This window comes from Lepisosteus platostomus, chromosome 4 (assembly GCF_059453375.1).
Source record: "Lepisosteus platostomus isolate fLepPlt1 chromosome 4, fLepPlt1.hap1, whole genome shotgun sequence".
NCBI lineage: Eukaryota > Metazoa > Chordata > Actinopteri > Semionotiformes > Lepisosteidae > Lepisosteus > Lepisosteus platostomus.
Window position 1 is genome coordinate 5,236,594 of NC_142614.1, and position 16,733 is coordinate 5,253,326.

The window sequence follows — 16,733 nt, forward strand, 5'->3', positions numbered from 1 at the left end:
CAGACATGGATCAGGTGAGCTCTGAGCTGGCTAGGTGGGGGTACAGACATGAGACAGGTGAGCTCTTAGCTGGGTAGGTGGTGGTACAGACATGGATCCATGGATCCTCGGAGCTGAGCTCTGAGCTGGCTAGGTGGGGTACAGATATGGGACAGGTGAGCTCATAGCTGGCTAGATGGGGGTACAGACATGAGACAGGTGAGCTCTTAGCTGGGTAGGTCTGGGTACAAACATGGATCCATGGATTCTCAGAGCTGAGCTCTGAGCTGGCTAGGTGGGGTACAGATATGGGACAGGTGAGCTCTGAGCTGGCTAGGTGGGGGTACAGACATGGATCTGGTGAGCTCTTAGCTGGGGTACAGACAGATCCCAGGCACTTCCAGCAGCATGCTGAACCTAGGTAAGAACAAGTGCAGGCATGGTATGATTTCATATTTGAGATTATGAAAATTATGGTCAGTCATTTCAGCCTGATTAAAAAAAATGTTACATTTGAAAAGGACCCCTCTTTGCTACTGAGCAATTCCAAATAGGTGCACCAAAGTGATGGTAATTAATTGAAGCTTCATTTTTTTCCCCTTAATTTTGGCCTATATTGTAAGTATCCAGGGAATGTGGAAGAGTCGTTCAGATTTGTAGCAGGTGTAGTTCAATTCAATTCGACTTATCCTCTGCGGTCCCGCTTACAGTATTTTTTTTCAGAAGTGATATTTTTTTTAGCATGTGTGGAGTGATATTCTGTGCGCAGAATCGCACTGCAGATGTATTAAAGAATATGCAACCAATACAAAATGATGTGCCAAAGAACTACAGCCTAGATGACAAACAATAATGCTTTCAGAGCAGGAGAAGGAGCACCTCCTGTTCTAAATGTGATTGCAAATCAGGCACCTTGTAATTAGAAATCAAGTGCCACCATACCTGTTTGCTGTAGCTCCCTAGCAGGTCTTAGGGAAGATTTCATTCTGCATATGAGGGTGCTCAATGAGTGATATGCTGCCATTTGGCTAATTTAAGGTGGTGCCAGTTTTGCTGTGCGTTGTGCAGACAAGATGGCCTTTGAAGTGGCGTGTTGGTCATTTCATAATGTGGACGATCCATCCGGTTTGATTAAGCCTGTCATTCGTGGCTCAGTTGCAGGAGCAATCCGTCTCTGGAGGTGAGCCCTGCACACGTTTCGCAGGCGAGTAAGATGGAGAATATCTTTGTATTGTAGGAGACGGGCTCAGCTAAATATCCGATTGCAGCAGCGAGGGGGACTGCCGCACTGAGGCGGGCAGTGAGGGAGAGGGGCAGAAACGCACAGTGGACAATCCGCGCAGGAGCAGGCAGGGGCAGGCTGGGAGAACGGCAGGCACTCGGGACGCACACCCCACTGTGGCTGAATCTGGGCCCCACCCAGGGCAAAAGAGACAACGATGATTCCTAAAACCCTCCAGGCCTCAGGACAAAGTAGTCAGCGTTGTCTCCTAAACGTTCCCGAGGTTCCTCCTCAATCAAGATCGTGGATTATTTCGTGTGTAGCGGGGGTCATGGGGCAGGTGCACAGATATCGAGCGGCACTGTTTAGAGTCGTGTTGTTAAGGCAGCCTGCTTTCTCCTGTCCAAACGGCTTGCCATCAAGTGTCTCTTGGCTCAGCTAAACACGTTGATTAATAGGGATACTGGCTTCATTGAGACTCTTTCCGCTCTGTGTGGGGGGGAAAAGAAGCGTCACGCCAACTGATTACTTCACTGCTCCGACAGGTGCGTTGGAATTTCAATAGCATCCCTTTTAAGTGGAATATGCTAATTAGTCCTCCCAGCTGTTTCTCCATTCATGTAGCTTGTTAAGCTTAACAAGGTGTGTCTCCAGACATTAGCACTAGTCTTAAAACGAATATTGTGTGGTGATCTCGCCATCCTTGGAATAAGAGTAATGCAATCACGTTTTCACTGGGCTTTTACTGTATACACCTACTGTAGAAAAAGATTAAACCGAGGATCACCATTGTGAAATAACAATGATGTTATTTGAGGAGTTTAACAATTCAAATTATAGCTTTTATAAGGCAGGTAAAAAAGGCACAATGGAAGCTGTCAGAATATCCAATTGGGATTATTACAGTGAGAATGTTCTGTCATCTGTGAAGCAACATACAGCACTATGAATTTTCCTCTGCAGGCATGTGCAAGAAATGTATAGGATTTCATACAAATCTATTGGCGTTTATATTTGCTTTCAAAATCTGCAGGAATGTCATGCATCTCTCTGCATAATGTTAGGTTACATCGCAGTGTAGAAATCTACACCTATCTGAACTCCAGTGTTCTGTTGAAATCTGCAGGAAGTACTGCACTGTTGGACAGCGCCTTGCTAATTCATTTTATCCTACAGATTTTGATAGGAGAGCCAGTAACTTCTAATATCAAAATTCTGGATCTGTGGAAATCGTGCAGTGTTGAAATGTGTGCATGGACACACAACGTGTTGGACCAGCAGTACGGGTAGATCTGCAGCAGATTGAATCATTGTTCGCAGCACTGAAGCGGCGTGTGTCCCATTCTTTTAAAGCGTCCAGGATTGCAGGTCCATCTGTCGAAATGTAGTCTACATTAATGTGCTGTATGTGAGTATGAAGTCACAGTGCTGTATGTACAAATGCTCTGTATCACTGTGCCACAGTTACCCAGAAAAAGATAACAGCTAGACACAAGATCTTGTGTCTTTGAGTAAAAAAATCTGAAATTGGCTATCAGGCTCTGTATGGCTCGTTTGTCAAGCCCAGTTTTTGACTGATTTACTGTGCTTTCCCCTTCAGCTTAGATTTCAATAGATATGTAAAGATTGGCTCTGAAAAATGCATATCCTTCTATAGTAAAAAAAGGAAATAATTACACAGGACACTGGTAGAGATTAAGAGAGATGGGGGGGGGGGGGCACCGTGTTTGGGTGGGCTCGGGGTGCTCCTTCTTCGTTGGAGTGAATGAGGAGTTACAAGGTAGGGAGACATAGCAGAATTGCACAGGTGTTACAATTCAGTGCTTTACCAACAGGTGACGTGGTGAAGTCTTGCATAATGCTAATTGTGCTCCCCTGACTACAACGTGCATGTAAATATTTAAATACACAGATCTGAAGTCTTCACTGGAGTGTTTCTGCTTTTCTGCGATAAGTAGCCAAGTGCCATTACCTCAGGAACCCTAACGCGCAAAGCAAACCAGCCCACGCAGACACGCCAGGCCTTGTCCTTAGCCAGGATAAAGCAAGAAAGTTATTAATGGCGGTCAATGAGAGTGCCCTGGCAAGAGTTCGGGAGATTTACGTAGGTGCTCCTCAATGAAAGACAGCCTGGAGCCAGGTGGTCCTCAACGGCCCACATTCTGCTTCAGTGTATCTGAAAGTGGGTTTGCTTTTCCGGGTGGCTCAGAAGGAACAGACTGGGCACTTCCAGCTTTAACACCATTTTTTTTGAGCGAGTGTCCAACACTTCCCTTGTGTAAACAAGATTGAAATAGCAATTGCAATGGAGTCGATTTTAGAGAAAAGCTAATAGCTGCTCCTGCCTGTCTGCTTGTTGTCAGATCAACAGCTTGCAGTTCATTCCCCCTGCTGTTTTGTCTCCTATTGTAAGTGCAGTGGGCTCTCACTCAGTGTCCTCGTGTGTTGGTTACTTAAGGACCAGCTCATGCTAATTCAGATGAAACATCAGGCCAGGTCCATGGCTCTTCAGCAGAACATAGAAGTGCATCATTTACACCTTAGTCTCTGTGGATGGCTTCAGATAAAAGTTTCAACTAAATAACTTTATTATTATAATTGGTTCGTAAGATATCTTTAAATCTTTAAGAATTGTTCATTTTAGAGGTGTTCCATCAATTTTCTCTCTTCAAGACCAGGGTTGCCCACTCCTGGCTCAGATTGTTTTCATGAATTTAGAATCACAAAATATTTTTTACTCAGTTTGGAGTAACACCAGTTGTACCTTTACATCTCGGCCCTCTTACAACCTAGAGGAATGAGCACATGCAGACAGGCGTCTCTGACCTCTGAGCTTTATGGTGACTTCAGTGCCAGCTGGAGGCGAGGTGCAGGCTTTGCAGACAGAGCTGCGAGCCTGTAGGACCCTGGAAATCTCGGCTCTTGCTGTTTCGTTGGAAGCTGAGGGAACCCGGCCGACTAACGCCCATTCCCGCTGGCACCAAGCCAGCAGTCACAGTCTGCCAGGGATGCATCTCAGGACGAGACTCATGAAGTCTGAGTCCAGATCATCAAACGCATTCTGCAGTGGAAAAGAATGCTTTTACTGCCTACCAGTTGAGAACCAGCTCAGATTATCCTTTCCTCAAAAGCATGGCCTTAACGAAAATCTGACTGTGAAGAAGCATATATGGGGAACACCAGTCATTGTGACCGATCGTCCAGCGTGCTGCTGCTGCTTGGATCAGAGAGTGTGACGCCAAGCTGCCAACCCCACCACGGTGCCTTACCGTCTTACTTCTGGGATTTTATTGATGAAGCTGCTGTATTTATAATGACGGATAACAGCACCGAGCAGAAGCACAAAGAGCAGGGAGTCAAGTGGGGAGAGCCAGAGCTGGGCGTGCAGAGCGGCGTTTTTAACGCCTGTTTCAGGTTTTATAAAAAGTAGGCTTCAAGCAGAAAAACAGTGCGTAATATTTCAGATTCATACATCTGCCTTTGCAAATCTCAGAAGATTGAAGTATCCAGCACTTGGGACTGACCGCTGAGAGCAGTTCACCTCACTACTGTGAGGTGGGAGTCTTGTCCCTGTAAACACAACCAGTGTGCTGAATAATATCAGACATATTATTCAAGTAGCTTCATCGGACAGATGTTGTCACCAACGCACAGATCTCTTGCACACCCAACCTCAAACACTGGCCCCTGTTTATTTATTTAATCTTTTCAAGGACACTGGTGATGGGAGCTGTCAGCGTAGAGATGTAACTAAACATGAAAGTAGCCCATTTTCCTGCCTTCTCGCTATTATTTATTTACTTACCACTGAGGGACCCGCTACATCCCCATGGCTCAGTTCACTGTGCTTGTGGGGGAGGGGGTGAGATTAGGGATTGTCTGCTCTCCATTGTGAGTGCTGTCTCTCAGCCTGGACCCCTCCTCCAGCTTGCAGGACCTCTGTGGCTTTTAAGCTGTAGTGTATTAATACATTGCGTACACATAATATTTCAAAAGCTGATTGTATCGGTGTACGTGTGTGGAGTTTGTGTGTGTGCATGTCCGCCTGTTTAGGGGAATTGATGGCAGTGTTATTCTGCTACTGAGGTGCATCCCTCTTCATAGACTGAGAGTGGAAGGGCTGCTCTGGTTGTCCAGATGCCATGATATCACTGGACATCGCTGGGGTTTTGGGGACCTATGAAGTCTTTTTTTTTTAAATCATAACTAAACTGTTGTCTCTTTAGGTAAGCATGTTGACATGTGTAGAGTATTAAAAAAAATCTAATGACTTCAAAAATGTCTCTCAAGATGCAAAATGAGCCCACCCATTCCATTTTAAAAATGTATTTGCACTTTAAGCACTCTGACAGATTTTGAATTTAAAGAGCTTTTTGAAAATGAAGGTAGCGAGTCTCTCAGGCTTCTTCTCCTGTCTTTCATCAGTGGCGTGCTGTAGCTATTGTGTCATGTGCCTCTCACAACGGCAACAATTTTCACATCTGCTCACAACAGCCTTGGAGTAGCTTCCTAAACCAATTATTTGCTGACAGAAAAAAAAGACGCTTTGACTCCAAAGCCAAGGTTCTCCAAACCCCTTGAAGACCATCCTTTGTGTGTGAGGTACTTAGATGATCCAGTGTGCCTTTTCACGCAAGACTCTTTTACTAGTTTAACGCTTGTTCCAGACGAGTGACACTGACCAGATTGCCTAAGGCTGCCCCACTTAGATCCTTTGCCCTGTATCAAAAGCTTCCCACCACATTTTCATGAGGAAAAGATTAAATATTAAAAATATATCCTTTTGATTCCACAACGGCTAAATTTTAATGATTTGATTTTTTTTTCTTCTGATGAAAGCAGGAAGGGATTCTCTAGGGTTCTGCCGTCTGTGCTCAGTGAGTGGACGAGGGTTTTAAGGAGACAGCGGCGGCAGGTTTTGCTAGGAAATATTTGAAGTTAAGATGGGGAGGAAATGGAGGAGCCTGTTAAGACCATCTTGCTTGTTTGGCTGCAGAAAATGGCACCCAGCCATGCGGGGCCCCAGTGAGTGAGCTGTTTGACGGATTGGCTGGTTAGGATGTTCCAGATCCCCGCAAGCCTTTGTGTTAGGTAGTAGCTCCTGTTCTCGGTCCCGGCTCCACCTGAACTGCTTCACTTGACATCCTTCACCATATCTTATGGTGGGGGTGGGGGGGGAGCTGAAGAGCAAAGCAAAATCATGGGCTGTCAGTAGAGTCGCCACAAGCTTGAGAAACGCAACAGTAGATTATCGCTATTGTTTGTTATTTGTCCGGATGGTGATGTCAGGTCCCGATCTATAAAATACCAATTGGTGGAGAAGGGAGCAAGTGGACGCGATGCTCTTGCAGATGCTCTTGCAGGCATATCCAGCCTGTATCTAACACAAAGAGGCTGGCTAATGCTATTCTGAGAAGGTGTACTAGTCTGCCGAGGGCACTTTTCCACCCCTGTGGGTAATGGTAGCTCTTCTTCAGTGACTTATTTCATCTAAAAGGAGAGGTTGGGTTTTACGTATATCTGCCACTCTGCAGATGTCTATAGGGCTAATCATCTGTATCTCTCTTTGTGTTTTTCAGGCAATCCAGTGGAACGGTGATTAAAAACAGGTAAGTGTCCTTTGGAAAATCCCTGTGAATGAAATTTAAAAAAAAAACCCAGCATCCCCGGAAACGAGCTGCGGTTTGGCCTTGTTGGCACGTGTTGACGTGCGCTGGCCGGTGATGAGGTGAGCGTTAGCCGTTTGGCAGGGGGCAGCCAAGTTCTTCGCAGAAGCAAACAAACAGATCTTGTCTTCTCTCTTGTAATCTGGCAGCATCAGGGAAAAAGAGATTTGGGCTATTGGGTGGTGCTTCGCCCTGCTTGGGAATAGGGGACCACTGCCGTCCAGTCTGCCGGTTCTCATTCACAAGCCGGGCCTCTGAGAGGCTGTTTGGGGGCGTCTGTTGTTTTTCCTCTCCGTAATTCCTCTGTAGGTAAAAGCCCTACAGTCCTTCTTGATGTTGAATGGTGCTTTTAATCAATAGAACTGCTGCTAATAATCTTAACTGTGAGAGGGCTGACCTGTGGTTCCCTTTCAATATCTGATGATAAAAGTGCCACTTATTGGGCTTTCACATTGCAATTTGCTTTTATGTTCCTCATTGGAGAGGTCCTGCAGGCCACAGCAGCACAGACATGCGTTATTTTTTTATCCTGGGGTGTACAAAGCTTACAAGGGTCTGAGCTGAGCTTATCTTTACAATTAAGCATCTGTTTTGGATGGCAACCCCCAAATATTATCTTACCGCTGGTCATAATCTTCTCCGGAGCCTAACAGTTAGGGTGCAGATAAAGTACTTGTTCTGCCGCAGCTCATCCTTGATTTGGTTTGACAGAAGGAAGAACTTTAGTGTGTCTGATGTGCTTTGTTTGGTATGGGACTCGCGTTGCGTATAAGTGTCATTCATTTCAGCTATGACGAGAGGCAGGGTTTTTGACAGACGGAAACAAAGAAGGAAGGAGCAAACGCTGCACTTGCGTTGCAGTCCACAAATTATCCGTGCAGACCGACCCTAAACAAGACCATGTGGGAGATATCCAGTGCCTGGCGAAAGTGCATGACTTGAAGATACTGGATGGGGAAAGGGCTCCGAGGATGTGTTTACATTTATAACCATTCCTTATGCCTCTGTGCACCTAATGCCTTCTGGTCAGACACCGAGCTGCTGCCAAACCACACTGTAATACCACATGTGAGCATGCTCCCAATAGCGCATTTTACAGGTGCGCTATTGCAAGTGTGCTCACGTGTTGTACTACAGTGTGGTTTGGCAGCGGATCGTTGTCTGACTGGAAGGCATTACAGCAGGGTGATCAGGTCAGCCCAGTCCACCACTGGAGTACAGCTCCCCTCTATTTCAGACATTTGTGCAACTCGCTGTCTCAGGGAGGCTGGGAATATTGCAAGGGATACCAGTCATCCTGGTTTCTCATTTGTCTCCCCCCTTCCCTCAGGTGGTGAGCATTATAGGAGCATAAAGGCACGTACGTCCAGGTTCAAAGACAGTTTCTTCCCACAAGCTGTCAGATTACTGAACTCCACCCCAACCACTGGCTCACACTGATGTGTTGGGGTTTTTTTTTTTCTAAGATGTATGTTATTTAACTCGTTGTTGTTGTTGTTGTTGTTGTTTCTGCTGCTGTTGATGTTTTTGGTCTTTCCTTAATGTCTTTGTATTCTTTGCATTGGAGCATACATGCACACGCGCCTCGCGTTGCACTTGTGCGCATGACAATAAACTGCCCGGGCTGACTGAACTGACTGACCTATGCCCCCAGCCTGGGAGAGGAGTTTTACCGCGAGGCCATCGAGCACTGCCGCAGCTACAATGCCCGACTCTGTGCGGAGCGCTCTATGAGACTGCCTTTCCTCGATTCGCAGACCGGCGTCGCCCAGAGCAACTGCTACATTTGGATGGAGAAGACCCACCGGGGGCCAGGTGACCGCTCTCTCGGCTGCTGCTTTTCTTGCTCCTTAGGACGGGCTCGCACTTAGCCCCCCCCCTCCCTTGCTCCAGCCGGCCGTCCTGTAGCACCGAAGCTCACCGGCCTTTAGAAAGTGCCTTTCCGTCACGCCAGGCGGCCTGAGGCTCTGCGTTTCTGAAGCGAAGGTTAAGAAAAGCGTGCCTGACATAAGCCGGGGGTCTTTTTCTTTTAGCGGGCCTGCAGCTGGCCTCTCCCTGTCTGCCCGCGCGCGTTTTTGCACGTCGGGGGACCATCTCCGTGCTGACGGCGCTTTGCTCTTTGGCGCAGGGCTGGCCCCCGGGCAAATCTACACTTACCCGGCCCGCTGCTGGCGCAAGAAGAGGCGGCTGAACATCCTGGAGGACCCGCGGCTCAGGCCCTGCGAGTTCAAGATGGGTAAGAGACCTGCGAGCCCCCCGCCCCAGAAAAACAAGTCGGGCTCTGAATGCTCCACCTCGAGGCTTCAAGCCAAGGTCCCAGTCAGTACTGTGTTTCGCTCCCCACCACGGGCAGCCACAGCTCTTTAAGAATCACGTCCGGTGCTTATTTTTTTACTATGAACCATTGTGTGTAATGCTGTAGTTTTCAGCATCTCGTTTCTTACCCTTTAAACGAGGGTTTAGCTGCAGTAGTATAAGGGCGGAGTGGTGGCTCTGTGGCTCAGGATCTGCACCTGTGGCTGGAAGGTTGCCGGTTCGTATCCTACTCCACTGGGCCCCTAAGCAAGGCCCTTAACCCCAGCTGCTCCAGGGGCGCTGTATAAATGGCTGAACCCTGCGCTCTGACCTCCACCTTCTCTCCCTGCCTGTGTGTCTCATGGAGAGCAAGCTGGGGTCTGCGAAAAGACAAATTCCCGATGCAAGAAATTGTATATGGCCAATTAAGTGATCTTATCTTATCTTGTAAAGGCCAGTCTTTGGCCAAAAGAATGGTTAAAGAACAAGTGCTAAACTCACGCCTCCTGTCCATGCCCTTCAGATTGTGAGGCGTCTCTGAAAAAGGAAGGCGGAGTGCCGGAGGGCCCAGTCCTTGAATCGCTGCTGAGCGCTGAGACTCTCGACAAGAAAGTAGAGACCAAGGATGAGGAGACCATGAGCGAGTGCCAGGTCAGACGTGGACAGATGCCGCTGCTGTCTTGATATCGAGGGCGCAGCACGCAAAGCACTCGCGCTGCGCTCGCAGAGAAGGCCGCTGTGTTGACAGAGCTGTGCCGACATGGAGACGACACTGACACGCCAGCAGGGAGCGATGCTTCCTGCACACAGTGAGGCTGTGCGTCATAACAGGCACACCACACTCACAGAGAAGGCAGGCGAACATTGTGACACTCCAGCACAGCAATACACAACCAGAGAGAGGTGGGGGGGGAGGGCACAGAAAACTGGAAACTCTGGCTCAAAAACAGAGAGAGGCTGTCTGAGATCGAAGACAGAGATAGCCAACGTTATATAGAGATTTTCAACCCTTTAGAGAGATCGCAAGTATACCACTCTACCTCATAACCCCAGACTCAAGTGGTTTCATTCCACCTCGCCCCCAGTTAACTCTGCTTGTGGAGTTTGCACAGTCCTCCTAGCTCCCAGTGCCATACTGGCTGGGATTCCTCGTCTCTTCTGCATTGCCCTTTTCTGTGGCCCTTCACTGAAGTGGCATCCTGACTAGAGGGGTGGGAAGACGCGTGCTCTCAGTCCTGCCCTGCTCCCTGTGCTTCTGGGATAAGCAGCCAGTTTGCCGTGACTGCACCCTGGATAAGCCGCTTACTGATAATGGACGGGTGGCTTTATCTTCCTTCTTTTTTGAAATCTCACTTATACAGTTGAACATAAATGAAGTGGGAATCCTGTGCACAGCTGTGCTGTAAAACAGGCTTGTCATCACCTCCCTGCCTCCTTTTTTCTCCAGTTTTCTCCCCCCCCCCACCCCAGTACACACTTCTCTTCTCCCATCAGCACTGCAGCACTGAATGGTCTGCAAGTTCCTCTTCTCCCAATTTTAATTAATTCAGCGATGCTTGGGTTTATTAATTAAGCAGATTTTATTTAGCAAACCACAATTCATAATCATGTTTGTTATGTGCTTCCAAAGCAATGCTGTTTGAGGACAGTTGTTTGGAGCTTTAAAAAAAAAGATTTAGAGGAACCAAATAAAAAAAAAATTGTAAGTTTAAGAAATCTTAAATAATTTCATATATACAGTAGCTAATCACGAGGTGGCAGGCTTTGAGAGGGTGCATCATGTGTTTTCCTATTTGAATGCCTCAATGTGATGGCACTACTTGCAATTAAACCACACTCAAATACTTTTTCCTTGAGAACCAAGGCATGCATGCTCACCGTCTCCAACAAAGAAATACAAAGATGCATATCTTGAAGTTAAATTTGAAACTGGAGCATCTCTGGAAAATAGAATAGAGAGATGTATATAAGATGTAAATTGCTTTGCTGCTTTACTTTTAACACGCACTCTGAAGGGGTGGCCTGGGGTCACACACGAGGCTTGTACGGCTGAAGACCTGTGCATGTCTGCAGTCTACGGATCTCTCCGATCCAGGCTGTGAGACTTACATCCAGCAATCATGTCGCCCTGCAACTCACAACTGGCACCCCAGTGAAGCTCAGCAGATGTGAGCCTGGCCAGTACCTGGATGGGAGACTCCTGGGGAAAAACTAAGGTTGCTGCTGGAAGAGGTGTTAGTGAGGCCAGCAGGGGGTGCTCTTCCTGCGGTCTGTTTGGGTCCTAATGCCCCAGTGTAGTGACGGGGACACTATACTGTAAAAAAGCGCCGTCCTTCAGACGAGATGTAAAACCGAGGTCCTGACTCTCTGTGGTCATTAAAAATCCCAGGGTGTTTCTCGAAAAGAGTAGGGGTGTAACCCTGGCATCCTGGGCAAATTTCACATTGGCCCTTACCAATCATGGCCTCCTAATAATCCCCATCTCTGAACTGGCTTCATCACTCTGTTCTTCTCCCACTGAGAGCTGGTGTGTGGGGAGCGTTCTGGCGCACTATGGCTGCTGTCTCATCATCCAGGTAGGGGTACACACTGGTGGTGTTGGAGGGGATCCCCATTACCTGTAAAGCGTTTTGAGTGGAGTATCCAGAAAGGCGCTTTATAAGAGTAATTATTATCAATTATTATTACTGACTGGCTCACTGACACTGGGTAATCCTCAGGGCTGCCAGGTACGCTGGTGGTGTTCATTTCTGTCGTTTGGTTCTCACCCTGCTGCCCGGCAGCCTGGTGTCGCGTGCCAGCAAGGGCTCCAGTTTGCAGTACAGCTGGGCTGATTCTGCTTCCTGTTTACAGATTGAAAGCTCCAGGTCTATTTTTTTTGGTGCCCCTCAAGCGAGAGCAGAAGAACGGCGCTCAGATGGGCTACATGGCTGTGCCAGATTGTCAGTTCGTGCAACATATGGAAGGGGTGGAGGGGGAGGCAGGTTAGCTGTGTCAAGCGTAACGTGGACGGCCGCCCGTCAGGGCCACGGCCCCTCTTGACTCCGTGCTCTCTGGGCTTGTGCAGAAGCTGCTGGTGGGAGACTTTCCTCATGAGCTGGAGGTGGAGGAGCTGGAGGACGATGTGCCCAAACGCAAGAACCGCACCAAGGGCCGGGTAAGAGTCGCTGTCATGCCAGCTCCCTGCCGTCTGCCAGTGCAGCCCCGAGTGTGTGAAACTGACCCAACACCGGCGCAGTGCGCTCTCCCACCTCGATTACCTCTGCTCACAGTGCGCAGAAGCAGCCCCACATCACAATCAAAGTCAAATCTGCAGTCAGGGATCAGATAGAAGGCATGTCTCCAACCATAAGAAGAAAATGTAAAGAACAAGTTTCTGTTAGGAGTGCATTTGCCAGCAGCTTTGCCATCTTGAAGCTTTATCTTGTCAGATTTCAGGAGCTATATGATCTTGGGCCTGGTAGCTGGCTGGAGGAGGAATTCGAAGGAATTCAGGCAGCTTCTGGCTTCTAAACATTTTTCCCTCAGGAACAGAGATCCAGACCTAACATGGTGACCAGGGGAAACTGTGCTGTTGGTACATTCCCTCCCATTTTAATGCTCTGTGGATCTTTGATGCTTTGAGGTTGTAGAGGTGCAGGCTTTTCAGTTTGCATATTAATCCTGCAAGAGCATCGCTCTCCAAGATGGGGTCTGGGTGTTGCTGCTGTTTGGTTTCAGTGCTTCCCCGGTGCATGTTCCCTTGTCCTGAGCCAATTGCATGTGTCTCCTCTGCAGGCCTATGGAATTGGAGGAATGAGGAAAAGACAAGAGCCTGCCTCACTGGAGGACAGGGACAAGCCCTACGTGTGTGACAGTAAGTCTCAGTCTTACTGTGTAAGAGTCTGTGTGCTGACTGGGTGTCGTGCCCTTAGAGGAGCTTCAACTCTTGTATCTGCATGTTTTAAAAACTGTTCATCGGGGGGCAAGATGTTTACCAATTGTCTCTGCAAATAATTCAAATACATGGCAGGCAAGGTGCACATCCATATTAACATGGAAAAATGGTTTCAGATTGCCTTTGTCTGAGACTTCACAAAACTAATGTCCTACTAATGTCCTCTGTTTGGTTCTACTCCTATATTGTAGCTGTTGCAAAATAAGCCTAAAAAACTGTAGATAACTTAAGTGAAACCTACAGTATTGCAGGCTATACAAATAAAACTCAGTGGCTAAGTGGAACGTTTTAACTTCTGTGTTATTGTCCAGTTCCAAAACTGAAGTATTATTTGACTTAATGATAGGCATAATAGGAACTGTTTGACTGTCTTCAGCTCTAGTTTGATGTTACCTTTTAAAGAATGTATTTCAGAAGTAAAATGAAATCCCAGTTGCAGGTGTTCCAATCAGGCCACTCTTTAGTTCAGTTGAACCTGGGCTGAAATGAAAGCCAGGACACACGTGCTCCTCTAGGAGCAGGCCTGGGCACCCCTGGCACAGAGGACTGAGTAGTGCAGCGACACCACTATACAAGCGCTCTGGAAAATCAAGCTCTAATTTTCACCTCAGTGTTGAGTCTCGTGCCGCCTTTTCTGTGACCCAAATAAGTGAGCCTGGGGAGCAGTCTAGGCAGATAGGTGCTGCGCCGCTCTGCTGCCTCCCTCTGCCCACCTCCTGAGTGACGCTGCTCTCTCCCCTCGCCCCCGTGCAGTCTGCGGCAAGCGCTACAAGAACCGCCCCGGGCTCAGCTACCACTACACCCACACGCACCTGGCCGACGAGGAAGGGGAGGAGGACTCGGAGCGCCACACTCTGCCCTTCCAGCGCAAGAACAACCACAAACGTGAGTCCCCCGGGCCCCGCCGTGTGGAGTCCCTGCTCACGCCTGCTGCTCCCACATTGCCGTACCCCGACGCGGGTCAGCTGGGAGCGAGTTCCAGCTGAGCTTGTCATTGTCTTCATTCTTAATTAGACCTCTTTAGCCCTGTTCCCTGGGCGTGGAGCGGGTGGTAAATGAGCGTCTCAGCTGGACGGTGATCCTTGAAGATTGAGGTCGCCTAGCCGCTGCAGTGCAGAGCTTTATTTGGGGTGTCCCGATCTTTCGTGAGAGTGACCCCAACATTAGTAACAGAGTGAAGAGTGACCAGGTTGAGAACGGCGCCATTGCCCTCAAGCCCTTCTTCAACGTAGTAACTGTGTCCAACGCAGATCGGTCAGCTTCAGAGAAAGGATTGTGTGCTTCCTTTCGGTTTTTAGATCTGGAGTAAAGCAACAGCCAACAGGTCCTCCATCCGTACGCCTTCGTTGTAGACAGTTGCACCGATTAGTGAGTCGCATTAAGGCTTTCATACTGTGCTCACCATGTGAGGGGGGAATGGTGTCCAGGACCTTCTTCTGCCCCCCATCCAGAAGAAAAATCACATAAAATATTTTATTTTCCTTCAGGACTCTTCCCCTGGAATTCCCACTCTGAGTCCCGTAAGGTAGTTGCTGGGATTTTTGTGCTAAATCCTACAGGATCCTAGCTGGAATTTTTCTTTATTCAGTGTGGGGATGCCCTCCTCAGAGTATCTGTACGGATATCAGGGGGCATCAGGACCCCTAACAAAGAGGCTCTGGTTTGAGATCAGAAGCTGGAATCAAAGGAGGATGAATCTATTGTCATGTCCTGCTCGCCCATTGCTCGTGCCATTCTGTGCGTTCTGTGTGACTCCCTGCTGCTGTTTTTGCTGGAGTGGGGATTTACCATTGCTTGGCTATCCCAGCCAAATGAGCAAATTAGCAATCCAGAAGAGGCATCTAAAAATCTGGGGAAGGGAAGCAGCTGAGTGTCACTCGAATGCTGTGTAACATATGTGATATTCACACCTTGAAAACTGTAGTTTAAGGAGAAATTAAAAAATAAAATAACCTCTGTGTTAGATACCCCTGCTTCATGCATATATTATATGGTACGGCTTGTGACTGTGATATGGCATGCAGTCTCTCCTTTCACCAGCCCTGGAAAATAAATTAAGGAGAAGGGCAAGAAATATTCAGGTGGCCCTCTTGGGTGCATCTGCTTGTTCCTCTCTTCAGACTTTCTGGAAGGCAAAGGGTGTCACAGAACTCATCCTGCCTCCTGAAATGAGAACAGAGCCTCAGAAAAAAGCAATATCCCTGCACTGTTAATGTTCTGATCACCAAAGCGCAGACAGCCTGCTTGAAAACACAGTGGAGGCAGTTGAATATATTTCATGCTGCAAATAATAAAAAAAATCACACACAGCTATACATAATTCATAAGTTATTAAAAAAGCAAGACTGACAGCTGAATGTATAAAGCTGTGTTCCCTGTTTCCTTGTGTCTAGACAGACTTTCTCTGCAGCTCGACATCTCTGATTGCAGGGCACCGGATTGCAGAAGAGCTTGATGGAATTCTAATGTGCTTTTCTCTCTCATTTTTTTTTCCAATCTGTTTGGTAAATGACACAGATTATTTTGCCTGAAGATGAGTTTTCTAGCGGATGGCTTTGTATTGTATTTTTTTTATTATTATTTTCTTCTGGAATAGCTGGTGGTTAAAACGAGCAGCTTATTAAAATTCATTGCATTTTTTTTTTTTTTTAAGGTCGAGGGGGAGGGGATGGGTAGGAGCCAGAGGCCGGGGTATTTGCTTTTTTTGAGGTCACTGATGTGAAATGCATGCACACACGCATGCACAAAAACTGGCTTTGCGCAGCGCCTTTGAAAATGAGACGGGGGTCCGAGCCAAGGTCAGTGTGGTCCCACCTCCCTGCACCACCACCGACGTCTGAAATTTGGAATTTGGGAAATGGCCTGATCAGAGCAGGAGCTCAGTGAGTGTGTGTGACAGATCGAGGCTAGGGGGGCACTGTATCTGACACTGAGAGTGCTAGGGGTCTGCAGGGGATCTTCCTGCCAGCCTGCTAAAACAAATTATTTGTTAAGTTTGGAAGATTTCACCTTGACTCCTGATCTCTGATGCTGGTGATGGTTGAAGCAAAACCCATAAAGCCTCAAGGGACCCAGTCAAGCACCCTGTAACTGCAGAGCCAGGTGGCGAATGAGGCATCCTGCATTTTCATTAGGCGGTGCTGGTATCTCCCTGAGACACCAAAAAAATAGGATCTTTTTTTTGTCTAGCCATGTTTCTCGGCTTCATTTGCACCTGTCAGTTCTTAAATGAGGACTAATGGATTCTCTCAGCAGACATAGCTTAAGTCCAGCCACAAATCGTGGAGTGAGAAAGTTAGGATTCTGAGAGTTTTGCTGTCCTACAATCCCCTGAGCACACGAACTGATTGAAATAGTTTCTTTTTAGACACCAGGCACTTAACGTGCCTTCAGACAGCTGAGGCACATACCTCCAGAAAATGTGGTTGTGAAATCTGAATCTCAACAAGAAAGTAATGCTTTCCTGGTCAGATTGCATGACCAGGATCTGGACCACAGATGGGCAGATGCAGTCTTTGTTCTCCGTTTTCATTCCAGCCATGGATTGCACAGGTGATTTTAATAGGAAGAAATATCTCCAGTTTTTATTTTAGATCTTCATCATTTTCTGGTAGAAAAGTAAACTCTGCAGGAT

General features: G+C 47.6%; 1 protein-coding gene across 4 annotated transcripts in view; it reads left to right on the forward strand.

The window, feature by feature from the left end:
- dpf1 (double PHD fingers 1) overlaps window positions 1–16,733 on the forward strand; it is a 46,149-nt gene that overhangs the window by 7,977 nt on the left and 21,439 nt on the right. For 2 of the 4 annotated variants that reach the window (XM_088627713.1, XM_088627714.1), the window contains exons 2-8: window positions 6,781–6,810; window positions 8,625–8,682; window positions 8,996–9,103; window positions 9,686–9,813; window positions 12,230–12,319; window positions 12,940–13,018; window positions 13,853–13,984. In XM_088627713.1, the coding sequence (XP_088483839.1) occupies window positions 8,658–8,682; window positions 8,996–9,103; window positions 9,686–9,813; window positions 12,230–12,319; window positions 12,940–13,018; window positions 13,853–13,984 (562 nt within the window). In that variant the 5' untranslated portion in view covers window positions 6,781–6,810; window positions 8,625–8,657. Of the gene's footprint in view, window positions 1–6,780; window positions 6,811–8,521; window positions 8,683–8,995; window positions 9,104–9,685; window positions 9,814–12,229; window positions 12,320–12,939; window positions 13,019–13,852; window positions 13,985–16,733 lie in introns of all 4 variants that reach the window. The other 2 variants (XM_088627712.1, XM_088627711.1) reach the window with 1 other exon arrangement.